Here is a 21,223-nt window from a genome sequence, read left to right on the forward strand (position 1 = left end):
TAGTTATCACGATAATAATTCCAATATGATGACCATGACAACTGAAAATACTAACGGTAACTTACTGCTTTATAATAGAACAACGATTTGTGATAGGGAGCCGGTTAGGCCCAACCCACAGTACGCGGTTACTAATTACTAATACTCCTATATGTTATCTTTCCGACAAAAAAAAAAAATCAATAGCCAAACACTAGCGCTCCAGAGTCTATTTTCAAACCTTCAGTCTCGCGTCTCATCAGTACTATGTCCTCTGCAAATATTCACAGAAACACAAACAAAAATCGAAAATTAGGTTTTCGCAAAAGCTAGTATTAATATGGCCAGTTCTTTGGGTTTCAATTTCTTTTCCATTCTGGGAGTCAAAATGCTCAAATTTGTTAGCCATATTTTGTTGAATTTGTGCATCATGTGAAGATCAGCTCTTCTAGCCCGGGCCAACTCCTCCAATATGGCGGAGTCTGAAAAAGGCGAGTCTTTTGATTTTTACAGAGCTAGCGTGAATAATTTCGCTTTTTTTTTAAGTGAAGAAAATGGCGAAAGGCTGTTTTTTGTTTTATATGAACATTTTTCAATAAATTTTGAATTTTGTTTTATTATTATTATATTGGGAATTTGGGACGTTTAACTAACTTATAGACACCAATAATTAGCAAGATATACGAGTTGTGTTTATGGCAGATTGTGGCCAGCAACTTGTTTTCCTTCAATGTTTAAAATCTCCTACTTTCCCTTTTTCTACTTGGCTCAAATTAATAATAATAGGTTATGGGCATAAACTAATTAAAACTTCCATAATAATATCCCAAGTTGTCTCTAAAGAATTTGAGAAAACAACGAAATGCGTAGGAAGTCTTCAGACATCTTTCTAATACTGCTGACTTTTTTTATTTTCAGCACTAATTAATTCGGGCAAAATGTGAAACAGTGACTTAGTCTAGATTCTTACACGCGAAGAATGATTATGAAGAGAACAACTTGAGAGGTGATAGCTATGACTTTCATAGCCAGCTGGAAATTTCCCAGTCTTCTTCAAGGTTTAATTTTGTATATAAACGAAAGGTGAAGCCATATATTGAGCAATCACTACACTGCAAGAGACATTTCTATAATACTACTACTGTTAGCCTATCATTTATCTTTACAGGGAAAAAACTAGCGTCAAGATCAAGATGGTCGATGCAGTTGTGTCCTATGCAGTTCAAAAACTGGGAGATTTCCTCATAGAGGAAGTTTCCCTGCGCCAAAGTTTGAGAGAGAACGTGCTTTGGCTGAGAAATGAACTGTCTTTCATGCAGGCATTCCTCAAAGATGCCGAAAAGAAGCAAGCAGAAGATCACCTGGTGCAACAATGGATATTTGAAATCACCTCTGTTGCTAATGAAGCAGTGGCCATCTTAGAAACATACAGTTTGGATGAGGGAATTAATGATGGCAATGCTGGATTTGTTGATCGTCTTAAGGCTTGTGCTTGCATCTGTCAGAATGAGGCCAAGTTTCACAACATTGGGACGAACATCCAATCTCTCAAGCAAAGAATCATGGATATCTCTCGAAAAAGAGATACGTATGGTATTACTCACATCAGTAATAATGCTGGAGAAGGACCAAGTAATTATAGGACAAATGATCCGTCTTCCACGTTAATAAGATCATTGAGGAGAGCAGCGTCCTATGCAGATGAAGATCAACTTTTTGTTGGCTTTCAAGAGGTCTTTCAAAGATTACTTAATGAACTTCTCAAAAAGGAATCTCGCCGAAATGTCCTTTCAATTTATGGAATGGGTGGGCTGGGCAAGACCACTCTTGCAAGAAACCTATATAATTCCCCAAGTTTACTCACTAGCTTTCACACTCGTGCCTGGATATGCGTCTCTCAACAGTATAGTACCCCAGATCTCCTTCAGAGTATCATAAAATCTATACAAGGTTGTGATGAAGAAACATTAAAATTGCTGAAGGAGATGACAGAGAGAGATCTAGAAACTCACCTCCGTGATCAATTGAAAGAGCGCAAATACCTTGTGGTGGTTGATGATGTATGGCATCGAGAAGCTTGGGAGAGTCTGAAAAGAGCCTTACCAGATAACAACAATGGCAGTAGAGTTATCCTTACAACACGAAAGGAGGACGTGGCTGAAAGAGTCGATGACAAAGGTTTCTCCCATAAACTTCGTTTTCTGAATAAAGAAGAAAGTTGGGACCTCTTTTGCAAGAAACTCTGTCCGGAGAATAAGATGGGTTCAACTTACTTGTTCTCCCCGTTAATGGAAAATCTAGCTAAGGACATGGTGGAGAAGTGCAGAGGCTTACCACTTGCAATTGTGGTACTAGGTGGGCTGCTTTCCCACAGAAAGGGGGTTGACGAATGGCAAAAGGTGAAGACACACATTTGGCAGCATATGAAGAATGACTCTATTGAGATCAATCACATTCTATCATTGAGCTACAATGATTTGTCATTTGAGCTCAAGCAATGTTTTCTGTACTTTGGCATTTTCCGAGAAGATGAAGTGATCGACACTGAAAAGTTGATGTATTTGTGGCTGGCCGAGGGATTCATACCAAGAATTAGAGAAGAACATATGGAGGATATTGCTGAAAACTTCCTACATGAGCTAATTAGTCGAAGCTTGATTCAAGTGGAGGAGACATTCTTCGATAAAATTCTTACATGTAGGATACACGACCTACTTCGAGATCTTGCTGTACAAAAGGCCACGAAGGTTAACTTGTTTGACATTTATGATCCAAGAGTAAACTTGGTCACCCCCTTTCGTCACCGACATGCTATTCATACACAAACTCAAAGGTATCTTTCACTTGATCTTTCGAAATTAAAGGTACGGTCAATATTGTTCTTTGATAAAGAATTTAAGAACTTGGAGGATAAAAAATTTATGACGTTCTGCACAACGTTCCAACATCTATATGTGCTGGACTTGGAGAACATCCATTTTGCTGGGAATGAACTACCTGATGCTATAGGCAATTTGGTACACCTCAAGTTCTTAGGCTTGTCTAACTCCAATATTTTCAAACTCCCACCTTCCATTGGCAAACTAAAAAGCCTACAAACGCTGGAAGCATTGTCACTTGACAATTGCTCATGCGAACTACCTCCTCAGGTAGCCCAGCTCACAAATTTGAGAAATTTAGTTGCTCGATATCATGTTCCCTTGCAAGTTGACAAACTCACGAATCTACGAACTCTTAAATATATTCGTTGTGATCAGTGGAAAGATACTGATGCTGCAGGTTTGGTCAACCTTCAAGAATTGGGCATGGACCAAATTAGGACATCTTACTCCCTAAAATCCATTGGCATCCTGAAAAGCCTCACCACCTTGTGGCTATCTTGCCAATATCATCAAAAATTTCCTGCCCTTAAACCTCTTTCTTCTTGTGAAAACCTTCACAGATTGTGGTTATCAGGGGGAATAGAACTAGCTGATTTAAACAAGCTGCCGAAGTCCATCACACTGTGAGTCCTACGGTCTGCAGGACTCAAGGAAGATCCAATGCCAATTCTGGGAAAGTTTCCAAACTTAAAGCATCTCGAGTTATCATGGACTTACAGCGGAAAGAAACTTACTTGCAAGGACTACAGTTTTGGTCAGCTGGAGACCCTTCAACTTGCTAATCTTGAAAATCTAGAAAGCTGGCATCTTGCCACAACTGCTATGAGTCTGATTAAAAGTTTGAGTATATTTCACTGTCCGCAGCTGAAGAAAATTCCAGAACGAATGGAACATGTTGCAGTACATGGGAGTAATCAAAGGCGAAGGGAGTACTATTATCGGTTCCCAAATTAACTAGTTAGGAACATGTTGTATGTCTGAAGCTTTTGAGATGAGTCAATACCCATCCTTATTTTCCTTTTGTTTTATTCTGTTTATTATTAATTTAATGCTTCATCGGTCCTAAATTGGTATGCTTATTCAATTGTGCAAGGCAACTGGTTCAGTTTTCAGAGCGAATCTAAATTATATTTTTTAAAAATCAAATTATAGAAATTGTAGTATAAATGTATGAATTATATAAAAGACAATAATGTCTGGTTCTGGATGACGTGAAAAATGTAGTTGACTAAGACCATAATGTATCATGTTAGGAGCAGACGATAAATTTACCAATGGATTTGCTTGATTGGAGATTTATGTTTTGAGTATTGTTCATTTGGTTCAATTGTTGGATCGTGACACCAAGTTTATAATTTTCTACTAATCTAATCCATATTGAATATCCTAATTCTTAAAATATAACCAAGTATTAAGTTAAAAGTTTACCTTATGATTCACAAGTTTGTTGTTATTTGTGACCTTGTGATTCACTGTATTAGACATGGTTGTCATGTCACAGGATAGACTGTTTCAATTGTGTGTGATTTGTTTTTTATTTAATCATGTGCAGAGGAGGATTAAGAAAAAAAATGTTGTTGAAGTATAGCTTTTTCATATGTCATGTTGGGACATTAAGCATGACCATGCAATTTTATTTTTGTATTTGCACAAAAACAAGTTTTTTCTCTTTCTATAATTGATTTTTTGAATGTACTAATGTTCTTGCAGTATCTATCAACATATATCTCAAATTGAGGGGCCCGTATGTGATTGGTTTGCAATCTCTTCTCTATTGCAATTGTATGGTTTTATGCAGAAATATTTACCTGGAGTGGCGCATACAAGAATGCAAATTGTTGCACTGGTACTCTTGGACTCGTTGCCGGATCTCCTTGGTGAGAATTCTCTTGAGCACCAAAATTTTCCAAGAAATTTCTTTTCAGAAGTAGAATATGTAGAATGAAATCTAATTGATTTAACTGGCTGAGACATGTTCTTTCACTTATTTTCACATTAATAAGGTGCGTGCAAGTCCCATTTCTTTGATTATTTGCTTGAAACCTTATTGGATTTGGATAGAAGAAACTTTGGTCTATTGAACAACTGAACACTGAATTGAACAAGTTTGGTCCTAGTTAGGCTGTACTGTCATCAAGGCCTATATCTCTCAGGAAATTTTCATCATGCCTCTGGAATCGTTTCTCATGCTGCAACTCCGATTGCTTTATGCAGGATCAACATAATATCCATTCTAATGGGGGGTTCCTACCTTCAAAGTTGGGGATGCTTTTACCAAGGTGTTCGCTTCTTTTGTTGCTTCTGTGGAGGTCTGTCTCTGATCCTTTACTTATCTGTTTTCTATTGGTATGTAGCACAGTCTTCATAGTTAATGTTGCTAAAAAAGTTGGCTGCAAGAAATAACTTCTTAATTGTTTTTGGTACCCTGTTGAAAAATTGAACCTTGTGTTGGAAGAAAAGTTTTTGTTCTTGTTTTTTGTGATACATGAATTATCTTAGTTCGTGTATTAGGAAATTATTTTAAGGGTACATTTATTGTTCTGTTCATGAACTAAGGAAGAGGAAAAAGTTCAGTAGTATTAAGTTAAGGTACATGTACTAGTCTAGGTACATGCTAGAGAAGTCCTATAAATACCTAGGCACCATTACTATATTATGTAAGCAAGTTGCGTGAAGTAAAGAAGAACCATTTCCGCACTTGTCTTCAAAGAGAATTTGAGAGATTCCCCGATTTCCAGTACACTGGTCTTCCATTTTCATAGTGAAATCTAGTCTTGTATTCAATTTGAGTCCTTTTTTGTGCAGTGAACTGGTGTATATCTTGCATCAGCAAGATATGGAAGCGCTACACCAGTGCCACCTTCTGTCATTAGCCAGGGTGTTGGCTGGCTGGTGAAATAAGATGTTCTCTTCTATATATCCTCTGTGTATCGAGTTTTGTTTACCTTTGTGAACTTCAATTCTTGGCAGGGGATAGAGACTTTGCTAAATGCTGCTTTTGTTGTCACTGATCACTATAATGTTTTCTCAATCTGAATTTCCTCCTACTAATGACTTGGGCACAGATGGCAGCAAACACTCTCGGCCGTGCTTGAATTTTCATGTCATACCATCAGTTAAATATGGTTGACATAGAACTAAACAGCTCAGGTTAAGCTTTAGCTAGTTTTAAAGGGAAAATGCTGGTCTCATGGCAATGACAAGAGTTGGAAGCTGAAGAGTCGACGAAATATCTGCTGGTTATATGATTTTCTTCTCCATCTTAGCTCTGCTAGTACTAATGTATTGATTCAAAGATCCTATTGGTTGTGAAAAAGGAGTGACTAGTTGTATTTCTATCAAAATTAGACTCTTTTTCTCTATATGCTAATGCTAATGTATTAATGTAATTAGTGACCTGTTTTTTTTTCTTTTTTCTTTTACTAGGAATTACCATTTTGTTAATGCAACTTTCTCCAATGACAAATGTCATTTGACCCATTGGTTCAATGCAGCATCTGCTGGCGTCGGATTTCTCCAATTCTGTAACCTTAACAGCTTTAGGACAAAGTTCATATTGGGATTTTCCTTACCACAGTACTTGAGAGACCATCACCTTTGTTCTGGATGTGGTCCTCTTCACACACATTCAAGATGGGTAATCACAACCTTCATCCACTAATTTCACGCTATTACTTTTAAGAATTTTTGTTACAAAACAATCTCGTACTAATGTTATTCTTGTTGAACTGCAGCTTAATGACATAATGTCTGTCATTTTCATGTCACACGTTAGAGTAGCTGATATGGTTGCTGTATTTTTGGATAGGACTCTTCCATTTAGTAACGATGAAGCTCGAAAAGATAATGGTTCGCATTGGTGGGACAAGTTTGTGGTATATACTAAAGATGTTAGAAGTGTTGAGCTCTATAAATTACCTTGCCAACTTAATAGGTTCTTCCCACCTTATTAGTCAAAGAAATGCCTTCACAGTTTTGTTTGGTTGTTTCCTTCATAAACTGTATTCTTTCTCCCTGTGAAAAATTTCATCAATTGAATGCATCCCTTTTTTTTGTTCCTTTCCTTCATCATCAAACTATATGTCAGTCTGTTCCCCAAATGTGTCTATCAAAGATGATTAATTGTATTATTATAGCAAAAACTTTGTCTAAAGCTAATATCAATCATAATAAGTCTTTTTCATGTGTTGTTGCTTCATTCAAAGATTGAGGTTCCATATATATATTTGAATATATGAATTCTAGTTTATAGAGAATGACCAATTGATGTTAATGTTCATTTATGTCTGAAACTAAATTTAGTGCTGAAAACAACCAGTAACCATGTATGTTTTAAAAAGCAGATTTTATTTAGTTTTTTACCACATTATTTTCCAAAACCAAGTTTTCAATAAAAGAAAAAATGAAAACAAAATCAAACCACGAGTAAAAACATATTGCTTTGTTTCTTGAAGTCAAACTAAAATATCTTACAGAAACAAAAGAAAATCGAAATGTAGTTTCTGCAAAAACTAGTACTCCATAACTATTCTCCAAAATCATTTTATGAAAGAGTAATTTGCAGTAGTAACACAAACTTTTTCCCAAAATAGTCTTGAGGAGCTTTTCCAAAACCTAATTTTTTGTAAAATAAACCAAAGCCAAATCAAATCCCCCTCTTAGGTAAATTTATTTGCAACATTAAATAATGGAGAAATTTTTTTTTCATGGGGACAGTGAATTAAATAATGAATCTGGATTCCGGATATCAGGGCCGAAAGAGTACGTATCCAATTATTAATTCGGGTCATATTAATCTCTTCAAAGAATTTTGGGATTTAATATTGAAATTAGTATATGCAGAAAGAGCTAAAAAGGAAACCTTTGATTGACACAAGATACTGAAGCACATGGCTTTGGAACAGCACACGTGTGTCCGTGGACTAAGCCAAGTCAGTATCCAGTACGATGCTGGTCCACTTTACTCTTCTTCTTTTTTTGGACTCTACTTTCCGAATATTCTTTTTTCTTTTTCTATACTTCAATAGCAAAACTAAAATATAACAAAATGACATCGTTAAGTTGAAAATAGAGGAAAAGTAAGAATTGACAAAAAATATATTGTGAAATGTTAGGAGACACTTTTGTGTATTACAAAATGCGTGTCATAAGAGAGCTACTCCAACGGTCAATAAAGGTACATATACTTCGATTTGAACTATTCTTTGTTGGCAGGGGCGAAGCTAGGTGGGCGAAAGAAAGTTCAACCGGACTTCTTTTGTTGAAAATTATATCATGTATATTAGATGTTGAATCCTATTAGCTTTTTCGCGTGTTTACCTTTTTTATTTTTTAAATCTCATTAATAAAAATTCTGCTTCCGCTATCGCTTGTTGGTCCCCGCTATTCAAAATTCCGACACTAGAGTTTTAGCCATGTGCATGACCAAGTGACAAGACAACGGATTTTGGTCCCGTAATCAGAGATTTAGCTGTTAGCAGTACGATAAAATTAAATCTGATAAAATAGAAAGGTAAAAATCTTCAAGTTATCAATTACTAGTTCATAACAAAATGTGGATATTTAAACGCGGCGACTAATCTTGACCTGAATTTCGACAGATACCAAACGTCCCTCAACATTAGACACACATCAATCTGATGTCAAATTGTGACTGTTGTTTGTAGCACAATAATTTGAAACAGTAACATGGTAAAGTTCAACCACAAGAAGAAATGATAAAGCATTTTTACACTTTTACAAACAAAACAGTAACTATAGGAAAAAAGAAGAAGTTTGCATATATGCAGTAGATAGAAAGGGGGGCTAACTAATAAGTGGTAGTACTACAAACTTAGAACATTTTGGCAATGTTTGTGACATGTCAGATTGAAACTAACTGAGAAATAGTATTGGTAGAAACAATTTTCTGAAAATCTTTTGCCCATATTCAGTTTTTCCCAAAGGACATAACGAGATTGTTTTGTGCGTAAATGGTGAATTTTTGCTGTCACTCTGAGAACTATAGTCCCACCTTCTTGTTAGGTCTATTTCCACATTTATTATTCAGATGCCTATATACCCTTCATGATTTAGACACACAAATGGTAGTACAATTATGCATTATAAATTACTTTTCTTTTTCTACATAAATTAAGAAGAAGTAATTACAAAATATATAGTGCCTTTTGAATTAAGAGGTTTATTGTTTGTTGTTACTTAAAAAGAATTGTACCCTCTTGTTCTACTACTCTCCGGCTAAATATGTACTTATCTTTTTCTAAAACTTTTGAGCAGTTTTTTATAGTCAAAATAGTACGGGCTAGCTAGTTTTCGAACTGGTAATTAAAAAATAGTCAGTGTTTGCAAAGTTATTGAACAATAGCCACTGTTTTGTTTAAACACAAAAAGTTCCAGCAAAATATGCTGGATTATGGAGTTCCTGCGTATAAACTTCCAGTATATTATATTGGAATTTCAGCAAATAGAAAGTTCCAGCATAATATGCGGGATTATGGAGCTCCTGAGTATAAACTTCCAGCATATTATATTGGAACTCCAGCACATTATGCTGAAATCTCATATGTAAAAAATTCGAACTCCAGCATATTATGCTGTAATTTTTCCGAATTTTTAAGGGTGTTTTTGTTCAGATTTTATCTTTACATGAAAAAGTGATTAAATTTCGATTATTTTTGAAACCGTGGCTATTTTTCAATTATCAATTGTAAATCTGGCTATTTTTTATTTATTTTTTCCTTTTTTTATATTGTTAACAATTAATCTTGTCCCCTAGTGTCGAGAAAACATTTGGTTACACTTAATCTGCAATATCCTAGTTATTCAAATTATGCGAAATATGTATATTGAAGAAGTTAAAGATCTTCGCTAAACCAGTTTTAGATATGAAGGTTAACATATGAATATTCTTATTTCTGTAGTAAAGGGGACTTTCCCATTCCATAATAAGGTATGGAAGATTTGACTCCATAGATGTGGACTTGGATGTTTGTCTTTAGCTGGCTTTTTGGGGTCACGATTGAAAAAAGATGTTAAATTATTGTCTTGTTGTGACTTGTGAGAGTGCGACTCTCACTCTTACAAAGGAGAGTTTGAAAATTTTGCAAGTGAGTGACAAATCTTAACCTTATTCTTTTCAAGGGACCACATAGGATTGCCAAAGCCAAATCTTTTTTGCTGCATTGCCCATAACTTGTATCATCACTCTTTCCTGGTTAAAAGTCAGTGTAATGTTTGAAAAAGGTGTAAACTACCATTCTTTTAGCTTTGTATATCAATTATCATAGAGCATACTTCCAATTTTTTACTTGTGATAATGAAGTTGACTTCTTGCTCTTATTTGAACTTGGAGTAATTGGATAAAAGACTAGGTCCAGGTCAAGAAGTCTCCCAATATCTCTCACTCAAAATTGGAGTTTCTTATTACGGATTCGCCTAACTTCGACCCAAAAGTTAGGTCACGAGGTGACTGATTGCGGACCAACTATGGCACTGGTTTGGAAACAAGACAAGACAAAATAAGACGAGACTGGCTTTGGTACCACTCAGTCATATGATTAACTTCGATATCAAAAATTAACTCATGAGATAAAGAGCTGCGGACAGCTAATAAGCTGTCCAAACCACCACTTTCTGTCCAATGTTGAACTCTTGGATACTTAGCCCACTTGGCTGAAGTCCCACCCTATATGGCGATTAGGCTTTCTTTCATCCTTTTGCTCAAATTGAATAGTTTGTTTTAGATGAAGGGGCAAAGCTAGAATATAAGTTACGAGTTTGGTCCAACTAAGTAGTTTTTAACTTTTTATTCAAACTCTAATCGTCGGACTTATCCACCAAAGAATTCATGGAATTTATGTGGATTGTGTTGGGGTATCTATTGAATATATATAAATTATTAATTCAGAAATCAAAAACTTAAAAGGTGTAGAATCCTGAATCCATAAACTGTAAATTCTGATCCGCTTCTGTTCCGACGGTTGTTATTTTGAACTGTTCTTGTGCTAACACCTACCTACAAATTGCTCGTCTATAGTTTCCATTTAGTTCCATAAAAGTGGTTAAACATGTAATTATAAAAATATAAAGGGATGTATTTGAGAAAGAGAAAAGGAAAAAGAAAAGAAGAAGTGGAATAAAATATAGGAAGGCACAAGTCCTAGTGGGAAAAATCATACAAAAAGGAGTAGTTTTGGGCGGGGCAAGAAGCCAGCAGAATGCATGTGCAAAGGAGATTAGGAACTGGGACCAGATGACTTAAAAAGGATACCCTACACCAGTCCCTTATATGAGTAATTGGTTTTTTGCAATCCCATTATTTTAGCCTTATATGACCTACCTTTTGCCCTATAGTATATAATAAAGACATGATTTTGGGACAAACCTTTCCATTTCTCTCCTCGTGTGAAATTGGTTTACTGTTTCTTCTAAACCCGGCAGACTATGTGCTGCTTCTTTCTTCTTACACTTCTTGTAATTTCACCATTATGTATATTTGTTTTACTTCCAAGCCGTGAAAATAGTCTCTTGCAAAAATATAGGGTAACCGAACTGCCCTTTTAAGTTGATGGTCTATCGGAAACAACTTCTCTATCTTTCTAGGGTGGGGGTAAGGTCTGCGTACACACTACCCTCCTCAGACTCCACGTGTGGGATTCAACTGAGCTGTTATTGTCAGTGGCGAAGGCAAAATCTCCTTGAAGGGGGTTCAAAAATAAAAAAGTTAAAATAGATTGTAGCTAGTGGGATGAACCTATGACCTTATAAAGGTTTTGAACCCCCTTGACCAATAAGCTACACTTTTGGGTTGTGTCAAGGGAATTCAAAACTTAATATATAAAGATAAAAAACAGATTTTACCTTATATATACAGTGTAATTTTTCAACGAAGAGGCTTCGGGTGAACCCCTCGGCCCCCTAAATCCGCCCCGCTTGTTGTTGTATATTTGTTTTACCTTTGAAACTTTTGTTTTTTATTCCTTCTAGTTTTTACAGAGACCAAAATTGTAGCTTGTGCTATATAGTGCAATAATCATATGTACTATTAGTACCTAATGATGTACCATTGGCACTAACTTTTCAAGAATTGGCATTTATAGTTTGTTGAATGGGAGATTTCAATAATGCAAGCTGACTATTTAGCTGTGAAGACTCTTTTTTAAGGTGTCACACTCGACACCGTGGGACAAAAATATGTTATATGTGTGTAAATACAAAAAATAAAGTGTGTGTATATCTATACTATATTAAAAGCACGAAGGCCTTTAGCAAAATGTCGTTTGTCTTTTTTATCCTTTTAAAATAGAGCTCACACTAGACAAAATAGTCATTTAATTATTATCTTAATATTTAGGACTTTAAAAGAAACTAAAATTTGATTATTAGATTTTTCCTTATTGAATTAAATAAGAAACCCCAATATTAAGGACTTTAAAATAGATATTATTTAAGAGAATTAATTAAGAGTATTACGTTTCTTTTCCTTGTATACTCACGTGATTTTCATAGAAATATGTTTACATTGATTCCTCTTATTAGGGAACCTATAATTCTAACATTACCTAATTAAATATTTGTTCTAATTATTAAATGTAGTTTTCAATATTATATAAAATCGATAAAGAGAATAATATTATGCTCGAGTAGGAGAATAGTTTGAAAATAATTTGTATCTTCTATACTATCAAAAAAGCATAAAATCTCAACAAATAATTAAGTCTTTGAATTAATAAAGCAACGAAAAAGTCAATTCAATTTTGTTTTAAAATTATTATGTAAGTAAACTTATTTGTCAAGTTGATAAAACTCTTAAGGTACACAAATTATTTTACACAATAAGAGCAATTGCCGTGAAAGAAATAAGAAAATAGAGAAAAATTTATTATAATATAGTATTAAAAGTTAAATTGCTAAAATGTTAAGTTGAAGCAATAAGGATATAACCCAAGACAAAAAAAAAAATCACAAAAATTACCCTTATAATTTTTCTTTCTTTTTATATTTATTTTAATAAATTTAGCTCCCTATATTTTTCATATCGTATTACATCATTTGTTATAATTCAATATTAGCTATTTCATACTTTATATTGTTATTTATCTATGGGTTTCTAGGAGTTATAGTTCTATCTCTACGCTCACAAATTTCTAAAAGACCCAAAGATTCAAATTCTTCAATTTATTTTATTATCTTTGAATAATTATTTTAAAGTATTTTTTTGTTATTTGTTTATAGTATTTGGTAATAAAGATAACAATAATTTTCATAAGATATATATTATCTCATAAATCATAATAAGATATATAAAGACTTATGTGGCGTAACATTTCTTTGTTTAATGATCTAGCTTAGTGAGATTAACATTCATTATATTTAGAAACTTACATTTTCTTTCTTTGATATTTTTTCAATAACTAAAACACATTATTGAATAATATATATATAATTTTTAAAAATTATATATTTATTGATATAGGTACACGCGCAAAGCGCGTATCCTAATACGAATTTCTTTCATCTTACTCGTGCTATATTAATCTTCATATATATGTTGGCTCGGAAATGTCGACAAAATTGAAGGTATTTGTTCTTATACATAGTCAGCAAATAAATTTTTTTACGTATAATTTTTTTGCTAGTATCAAGCGAAGAAACAAAACGTCTGACATTATGAATTAAATAGGAAAACTTCTAGGGTGAGAAAACCATATAGTATCTAACATATATTGGATTTATATATTCAATTAGATGTAATAAATTTAGTTGGACCAAGAAATCCATAGATAAATAACAATATAAAATCAAGACCGAAAATATTGCAACAATCGTAGTATTTTATTTCAAATATTTGAGTGTTACAATCTCTATGAATCCTCTGATTCTTCTTTCTAATAGTAAATAAATTCAAGGGCCTTTGAGCTTGATCTTGAATCTATGTTTGCTGCCACGAACGATGATCTTGTTCTTGAGCTTGATTGCTTGAACTTGACCTTGATTTGTTCTTCGTTCTTGAGCTTGAACTTGATTACTTGAACTTGATTGCTTGAATCTTGAAACTTGTGGAGGAATTTGCGGTGTTTGATCCACGAGCTCTCTCTTGCTCCTTGTTATAACTTTTGGTGTCTTTTCTGAGTTATGAAGACCCCTATTTATAGTTGTGGAAGGGAAGAGTTATGATAAGAACAAACTCTTTCTGACCAATCAAATTGAAGTGTGACATGGCCGCATTTGATTGGCCAGAACATGTCACTTGCACACGTGGCACGATTTCATTGGTCTTTTAATGTGACTTGGCATGCCTTGCCATTTTGACACGTGACATGATCCCATTGGCTCTTCCGTTTGACTTGGCGCGCCACGCTATTTGACATGTGGCACCAAATTGGGCCTCTAGGAAGATGACATCTCAGGCCCAATGAATTGGGCTCATCACTTTAGCCCAATTAAATGGGATAGCCCAATGGATTAAGACTTATTTATTTAATCTATACACATTGAACTTATATAATTAATTCAATTATTAGCCCGTAGTATCTATTGGACCAATATATCTTGAATTTTAAATATAGTCCAAATTATTTTATAAATTTAATTTCAATAAAATTCATATACCTACAAATGCCCCATACTTCTAAAGTTGTCAAAGTGTAAACTTTAAAGACTAGACTTGAAGTATTAGTTTAAAAAAACAATTCGTATTTTGCCATTTCCGAATGCTTTCACGGCAGCTTAAGGTAACTCATTTTGTCCAATTAAAATAAAACTTATTTGCTATCACTTTAGAAGTAGCACCTTGAATAAAATAATTTAATTGTCATGATCCTTTTTGCTCATTGAATCTAATGACCAAACGTAACCACCTTCTGTGCTTTTGAAATTGTCACGTATTAATTCCTTTGAAGAATCACACGTAAGCATTATTATCTAGCCAGCTTGTACGGACTTTATCACATAATTTAATATTGATTTTCTTTCGATTCCAACTCGACATTGAATTCCTTCAGATGGCTTCTATTTGGATACGGTAAAGTCAAGCAACCAAGTCCATGTTGGAAACAGATAAAAGTTGCCGCCTTTAGCATGATCCCACATCGAGAATTAGTTCTCAGTAGCCTACCTAATCATCTATATAACGTTGCACATTCTTCAACACACTCTCATCAATTTCAACTTCCTTTCGATTTTTGTTGGGAAAGAACGGCGAAGTCCATCCGAACCGTCCAATGAAGAATAAGAGGAGAGCAAAGCGCCAATGGCGCGCGAAGCGCATACGGAACGGGCACGGAGAAAAAGAAGTGTGGAGGAGAAGCAGCCGAGCTCATTCCCTTCGCTTCCTGGGCCCAAAGCAGTGCAGTCTTTCTTGGCCAAATCATGAAGCTTGTGAAGTATCACTAAAGGTATTTTCTTCTTCCATTCTTGTTTTTTTCTTTTTCTTTTTCTTTTGTCATTCTTTTTCTTTTGTAGGTCAAACAAGAAATATATGATCTACGCATGAAGAAGACAATCTTGGGGTGCGAGAGGATGAGTATTAGTACATATAGAATAGGTAGAATTCATTTAGTCTTACACTTTGTATTCTAAAGGGTCCTTGTTTACATAACCTTCTACTCTAGATAGAGCCCTTCTTGACTTGATACATTGTACTCTATATATAATAGACAAGCTCTCACGTTGAGAGTATCTTGGGCAGAATACTATTTCTCACATGACATCAGATAGCCATTATTAGCCAAACCTATTTCACACAGGTTCTTCTCAATCAAATATGGTGACATCCTCCAGGGAAACATCTTCAACGCCTGTTTCTTCTCCGACAGATCCTATTATTCCTTCTAATTTATCTGCACCTTCAACCACGGGAGCTTCCATAATTCCTCCTCTCTCTCAAACACTTCCACCATTCTCCCTTCCTCCTATCTCTTATTCAATTTCCTCGATGCCAACCTCTCTCCCTGGTCAATCCTCCTCTCTAAACACTTTACTTGGTTCATTAGTTAGTAGTGATGGTCTACCCTTTCAATTGCCATTTACTGTTTCTTTGGACCCAACATCTCTCTCACAGTTCAATTCCGTCGTCGCTCTTGCTGCACCAAATGTCACAAATCTGGTAACTATCAAGCTTGCCTCTGTTGAAGGCTACCTCACATGACGTACTCAATTTCAATCTCTCCTGCTCTCACATGAACTTCTTGGATTTGTTGATGGCTCAATTCCTCCACCACATCTCTTTATCTGTGATGGATCTGGAACTCAACAACCTAATCTTCTTTATAGATCATGGGTTAGAGTTGATCAAAGTGTTCGTTCTTGGTTGTTTGCGACGCTTTCTCGAGAAGTACTCATGGATGTTCATTTACTGCCTACTTCACGTGATATCTGGAATTCTCTACAATGTCGCTACATGGATGCCAGTCAAGTAAAATCTGTTGAACTAAAGAGACAACTCACTACTATGCGCAAAAATGACTCTATGTCAATTGATCAGTATCTTCGCGAGGCCAAGCAGATTGTTGACTCTCTTGTAGCAATAAATTCTCCTGTCTCTTCTCAAGATTTTATTGATCATGTGCTTCTTGGATTGGGCAAGGAATATGACACTTTTGTTGGGATTATTACACACTTTCCTGGTTCATTGTCGCTTGAAGAACTCAGAACGAAGCTTCTACACCATGAAGAACGGTTGAAGCGTTTCAAGGATATAGATACAGTTGTCACTCATCAAGCGTTTGCTGCTTAAAATGTGACCTCAAATCACTCAAATGTCTCGGGTATTCACTCTGCTTCTCCAGGAGGTCGTGGCAGGGGTCGTTCTTTCACCTCTAGGGGTCGAGGCCGTGGCGGTAGAGGTCGAGGCTCCTTTAGTCGGGGTCAACAACATCATGCATCTTCTGGATACATTTTTACTCGCAGTGGTTTCCCTGGACAATCATCGTCAGGTATTGGTAGCGCTCCAACTGTCCCTTATATTTCACCATCTGTTAGTGCACCTTCATCGTCCATTGGAGTTTTACCTCCTCCACCTTCTCCAACTGTTTGTCAAATTTGTGGAAATCCTGGTCATTCTGGTCTTCGGTGTAATAATCGTTTTAACCATGCATTTGTTGCTAACGATCTGCCTAAGTCTTTCGCTGCTATGTCGATTGGTGAAACTAATGATGCTACTTGGAATTTAGACTCAGCTGCTTTCGCTCACATGACTCCATCTGAAGGTAATTTTATGCATAAATCTGCTCACAATGGTTCTGATCATGTCTTGGTTGGGAATGGATCTTTGCTTAAAATTGAAAATATTGGCTACGCTCAGTTACCCACTCCATCTCGTCCCCTGCATTTGAAATCCATATTTCATGTTCCCCATCTCCGCCATAATTTACTTTCTGTCAAACGATTATGTAAAGATAATAATTGTGATGTTAATTTGACTCATCTTCTGTTATTGTTAAGGACAAAGCCTCAGGTCAAACTCTCCTTCAAGCTTCCAGTGAGGATGATGTATATCCTTTATCTCCTTGGTCCAGGTCTTCTTCTTCTCAAGCTTATGTTGCTTTTCGTCAGTCTGGTGATACATGACATCGTCGCTTGGGACACAGTGGTGCTCGTGTTTTAGCTACTCTTGAAAACAATAATGTTATTAGTTTGTCAAATTCGTTTACTAATAAATGTGTCTCTTGTTATCTAGGAAAGTCTCATCGCTTATCATTCAATCAAGTGGAACATTATAGTTCTTTTCCTTTGGATATTATTCACTCAGATATTTGGCAATCACCCATTTTATCCAATTTGAGCTTTCAATACTATGTTATTTTTGTTGATGATTTTTCTCGATTTACATGCTTTATCCAATGAAAAATAAATCAGAAGTTTTTACTAATTTTTGTGACTTTCAAAAGCTGGTGGAAAATTTGTTTAACACTAAGATAAAATATTTTCAAAGTGATGGAGGAGGCGAGTTTGACAATAAGGTCATGCTTTCACATTTTACTAATTCTGGCATTTCTTTTCGTAAGTCGTGTCCGGACAATGAGGTTGCTGAACGAAAACATCTACACATTATTGAAATGGTACGCACAATTATAGCAGATGCTACTCTCCCGTTTCAATTTTGGGTTGATGCAGCCTTTTATGCTGTTTTTACTATTAACAGGTTACCTACGCCTATTTTACATGGCCTTTCTCCCTTTGAGAAACTTTTTCATAGAATTCCAGATTACAATTTTCTCTGAGTTTTTGGTTGTGAATGCTTTCCCAATTTGTCTGCTCGAGTTTCTCATAAGTTTACACCTCATTCAGTTAGATGTGTCTTCCTTGGCTATGCATCTGATTATAAGGGATATCATTGTTTAGATCCAAAATCCGGTCGTGTATATGTCAGTCGACATGTTATATTTCATGAACTAATTTTTTCATATTCTGAGTTGTCTAGTTCTCCTACTGTTGTCTCCCCTTCATCTTCTAATTCTGATCCTCTTGTTGTCATGTCGCCTCTAAATCGTAGGATTCCACCACCTCAACTTGAATCTTCTGTGTCTACCGATGTTTCATCATTACATAACACTTCTCATGTATCTCAACCTTTATCCTCTAGAACTATAGATTCCACAAGTTGTCAGATCTCTCATGTAGAGCCTATTTCACCTGTACCTAGCCTTAGCGACTCATTACATGCAGGTTCTTCACCATCTTTGTCTACCTCATTAACTATTACTAATTTCTCAACTTCTCCATCTACCCCTTCCCAGCATCCAATGCAAACTCGATCTAAGTCTGGTATTTCTAAGCCAAAGAAATAATTTTCTTTGAGTGCTAATATCCATGAACAGGAACCTTCTTGCTTTTCTCAAGCTGTGAAAAATTCAAAGTGGCAACAAACAATGGAAGATGAATTCAATGCCCTTTTAGAGAATAATACTTGGATCCTTATTCCTTTTACCCCTAGCATGAACTTAGTCGGTTGCAAATGGGTATATCGCATAAAATATAATTTAGATGGGTCCATTGAGCAATACAAGGCTCGCCTTGTAGCACAAGGTTTTCATCAAAAACCAAGCATCGATTATCATGAGACATTTAGCCTTGTTGTTCATGCGACAACTGTGAGAATTGTTCTTTCCCTTGCTGTCTCTTTTTCTTGGCAAATTCGTCAGCTAAATGTTAACAATGCATTCTTGCACGGGGTTCTTACTGAGGAGGTCTACATGAAGTAACCTCCAGGTTTTATTCATCCAGACTATCCTAATCATGTTTGCAAGCTAACCAAAGCCATCTATGGCTTGAAACAAGCTCCACGAGCTTGGTTTCATCGCTTCAGTGCATTTTTTATTTCTCATGGTTTTTCTTATAGCAAATATGATAGTTCGATGTTTATTTTGTCGCTCTTATTCTCATGTCCTTATTCTATTACTCTATGTTGATGATATCATTCTCACAGGTAGTCATAATGGTTTTCTTGATCAATTTATTTCTCGTCTATCCCATCAGTTTGCTATGAAGGACTTAGGCAATCTCCATTATTTTCTTGGTATTCAAGCAGTTCGTACATCTCATGGTCTTTACTTGTCTCAGCAAAAGTACATTTCTGATTTGTTACTTAAATTTCATATGCACACATGCAAACCATTTCGTACTCTCATTGCTTCTCGCACTTCTATTTCTCTAATGGACGGTGAGTTACTTTCAGATCCTAGTGAATATAGGAGCATGGTTGGTGCTCTTCAATATTTGACTATGACTCGTCCGGATATTGCCTATGCTGTAAATATTGACTCTCAATTTATGCATGCTCCTCGTACCACTCACATGCATTGTGTCAAGCGTATTTTCAGGTACTTGCAGGATACTCTGACTTATGGTCTAACTTTGCATGCCCTATCTCTGACTTCCATGGTTATTGCCTACTCGAATGCTGATTGGGCTGGTTGTCTAGATAGTCGTCGTTCTACTTCAGGTTTTGCTGTGTTTCTAGGATCTAATCTTATCTCTTGGCGTGCAAAGAAGCAGCCAACAGTTTCAAAATCATCTACAGAGGCCGAGTACCGGGCTATTGCATACACTGTTGCTGAGACTTGTTGGATTTGTCACATTCTTTGCGAGCTTGGTATCTTTCTTCATGAACCAATTCGTGTATTGTGTGACAACATCAGTTCAACTTACATGACCCGCAATCCGGTTTTTCATGATTGGTCGAAACATATTGCTGTTGATTTTCATTTTGTGCGTGATAAGGTTGCACAAGGAGATCTTATAGTTCAATATGTTCCAACACATTTGCAGTTAGCAGATATCTTTATGAAGGGCCTGCCTTCATCTCAATTTTGTTTTCTTCGGGACAATCTGTCTGTTACTCCCACCAGTTCAGATTGAGGGGGTGTATTAGTACATATAGAATAGGTAGAATTCATTTTGTCTTACACTTTGTATTCTAAAGAGTCCTTGTTTACATAACCTTGTACTCTAGATAGAGTCCTTCTTGACTTGATACATTGTACTCTATATATAATAGACAAGCTCTCACATTGAGAGTATCTTGGGCAGAATACTATTTCTCACAATGAGTACTCATCCTTGCCCGAATATCGGAGAAATTACTCTCATGGCCCGACTACTGGAGAGATTACTCTCAATGTGGCCCGACTACCGGAGAGATTACTTTCAATATGGCCCGACTACTGGAGAGATTACTCTCAATGTGGCCCGATTACCGGAGAGATTACTCTCAAAATGGCCCGACTACCGGAGAGATTACTCTCAATGTGGCCTGACTACCGGAGAGATTACTCTCAAAGTGGCCCGACTACTGGAGAGATTACTCTCAAAATGGCCCGACTACCAGAGAGATTACTCTCAATGTGGCACGACTACCGGAGAGATTACTCTCAATGTGGCTCAACTATTGGTGAGGCCAACTTAAGGTGCAAAGGGACTCATATGTCCACCTTAAGATTGGAAAGTTATAGTTCCTTTTAAGTACAAACCCGTGAAGAGGCCAACTTAAGGTGCAAAGGGACTCATATGTCCACCTTAATATTGGAAAGTTATAAAGCCTCAACTCGAAGACGACATCGACTTGAACACTTGGAAAACTTTGAAGATTTGGCGGACTTTGCAGACTTCAACTCGAAGATTCGGAGGGCTTAAACAATTCAATTTTAAGATCGGCGAATTTGAAGACTGAAACTTGAAGACCGAAAGACTTGAAGACTTCAACTTGGGGGGCTTAAATATTTCAACTTTAAGACAGACGAACTTGAAGACTTCAACTTTGAGACTTGGAGGGCCTAAATATTTCAATTTGAAGATCGGCGAATTTGAAGATTTCAACTTGAAGACCGACAGACTTGAAGACTTCAACTTTGAGACTTGGAGGG

General features: G+C 35.9%; 1 protein-coding gene across 9 annotated transcripts; it reads left to right on the forward strand.

Annotated features, from left to right (window-relative positions):
* Positions 1-117: 117 nt before the first annotated feature.
* Positions 118-6,931, forward strand: LOC107805992 (disease resistance protein RPP13-like). 9 transcript variants are annotated; one of them, XM_075232636.1, is made up of 8 exons: positions 169-470; positions 898-1,062; positions 1,148-3,615; positions 3,726-4,738; positions 5,076-5,170; positions 5,927-6,100; positions 6,356-6,498; positions 6,596-6,931. In XM_075232636.1, exons 2-3 carry the CDS (start codon positions 995-997, stop codon positions 3,486-3,488), a joined length of 2,409 nt encoding a protein of 802 aa, XP_075088737.1. In that variant the 5' UTR covers positions 169-470; positions 898-994; the 3' UTR covers positions 3,489-3,615; positions 3,726-4,738; positions 5,076-5,170; positions 5,927-6,100; positions 6,356-6,498; positions 6,596-6,931. The 9 variants fall into 9 exon arrangements, with proteins under 9 accessions (XP_075088738.1, XP_075088739.1, XP_075088732.1 ...); XM_075232635.1 differs by lacking the exon at positions 5,927-6,100; XM_075232631.1 differs by having other exon boundaries at positions 150-470; positions 1,148-4,738; positions 5,927-6,498.
* The last annotated feature ends 14,292 nt before the right edge of the window (positions 6,932-21,223 follow it).

The sequence above is a fragment of the Nicotiana tabacum genome, chromosome 16, assembly GCF_000715075.1.
Source record: "Nicotiana tabacum cultivar K326 chromosome 16, ASM71507v2, whole genome shotgun sequence".
In the NCBI taxonomy this organism is placed as follows: Eukaryota; Viridiplantae; Streptophyta; class Magnoliopsida; order Solanales; family Solanaceae; genus Nicotiana; species Nicotiana tabacum.

Bases quoted from the DNA above. Each gene is read 5' to 3' on its own strand.
- LOC107805992 (XM_075232630.1), top strand. From the start codon at position 995: ATGACTTTCATAGCCAGCTGGAAATTTCCCAGTCTTCTTCAAGGTTTA. The intron at 1,063-1,147 runs GTGAAGCCATAT...TTATCTTTACAG, and splicing joins ATTTTGTATATAAACGAAAG to GGAAAAAACTAGCGTCAAGA.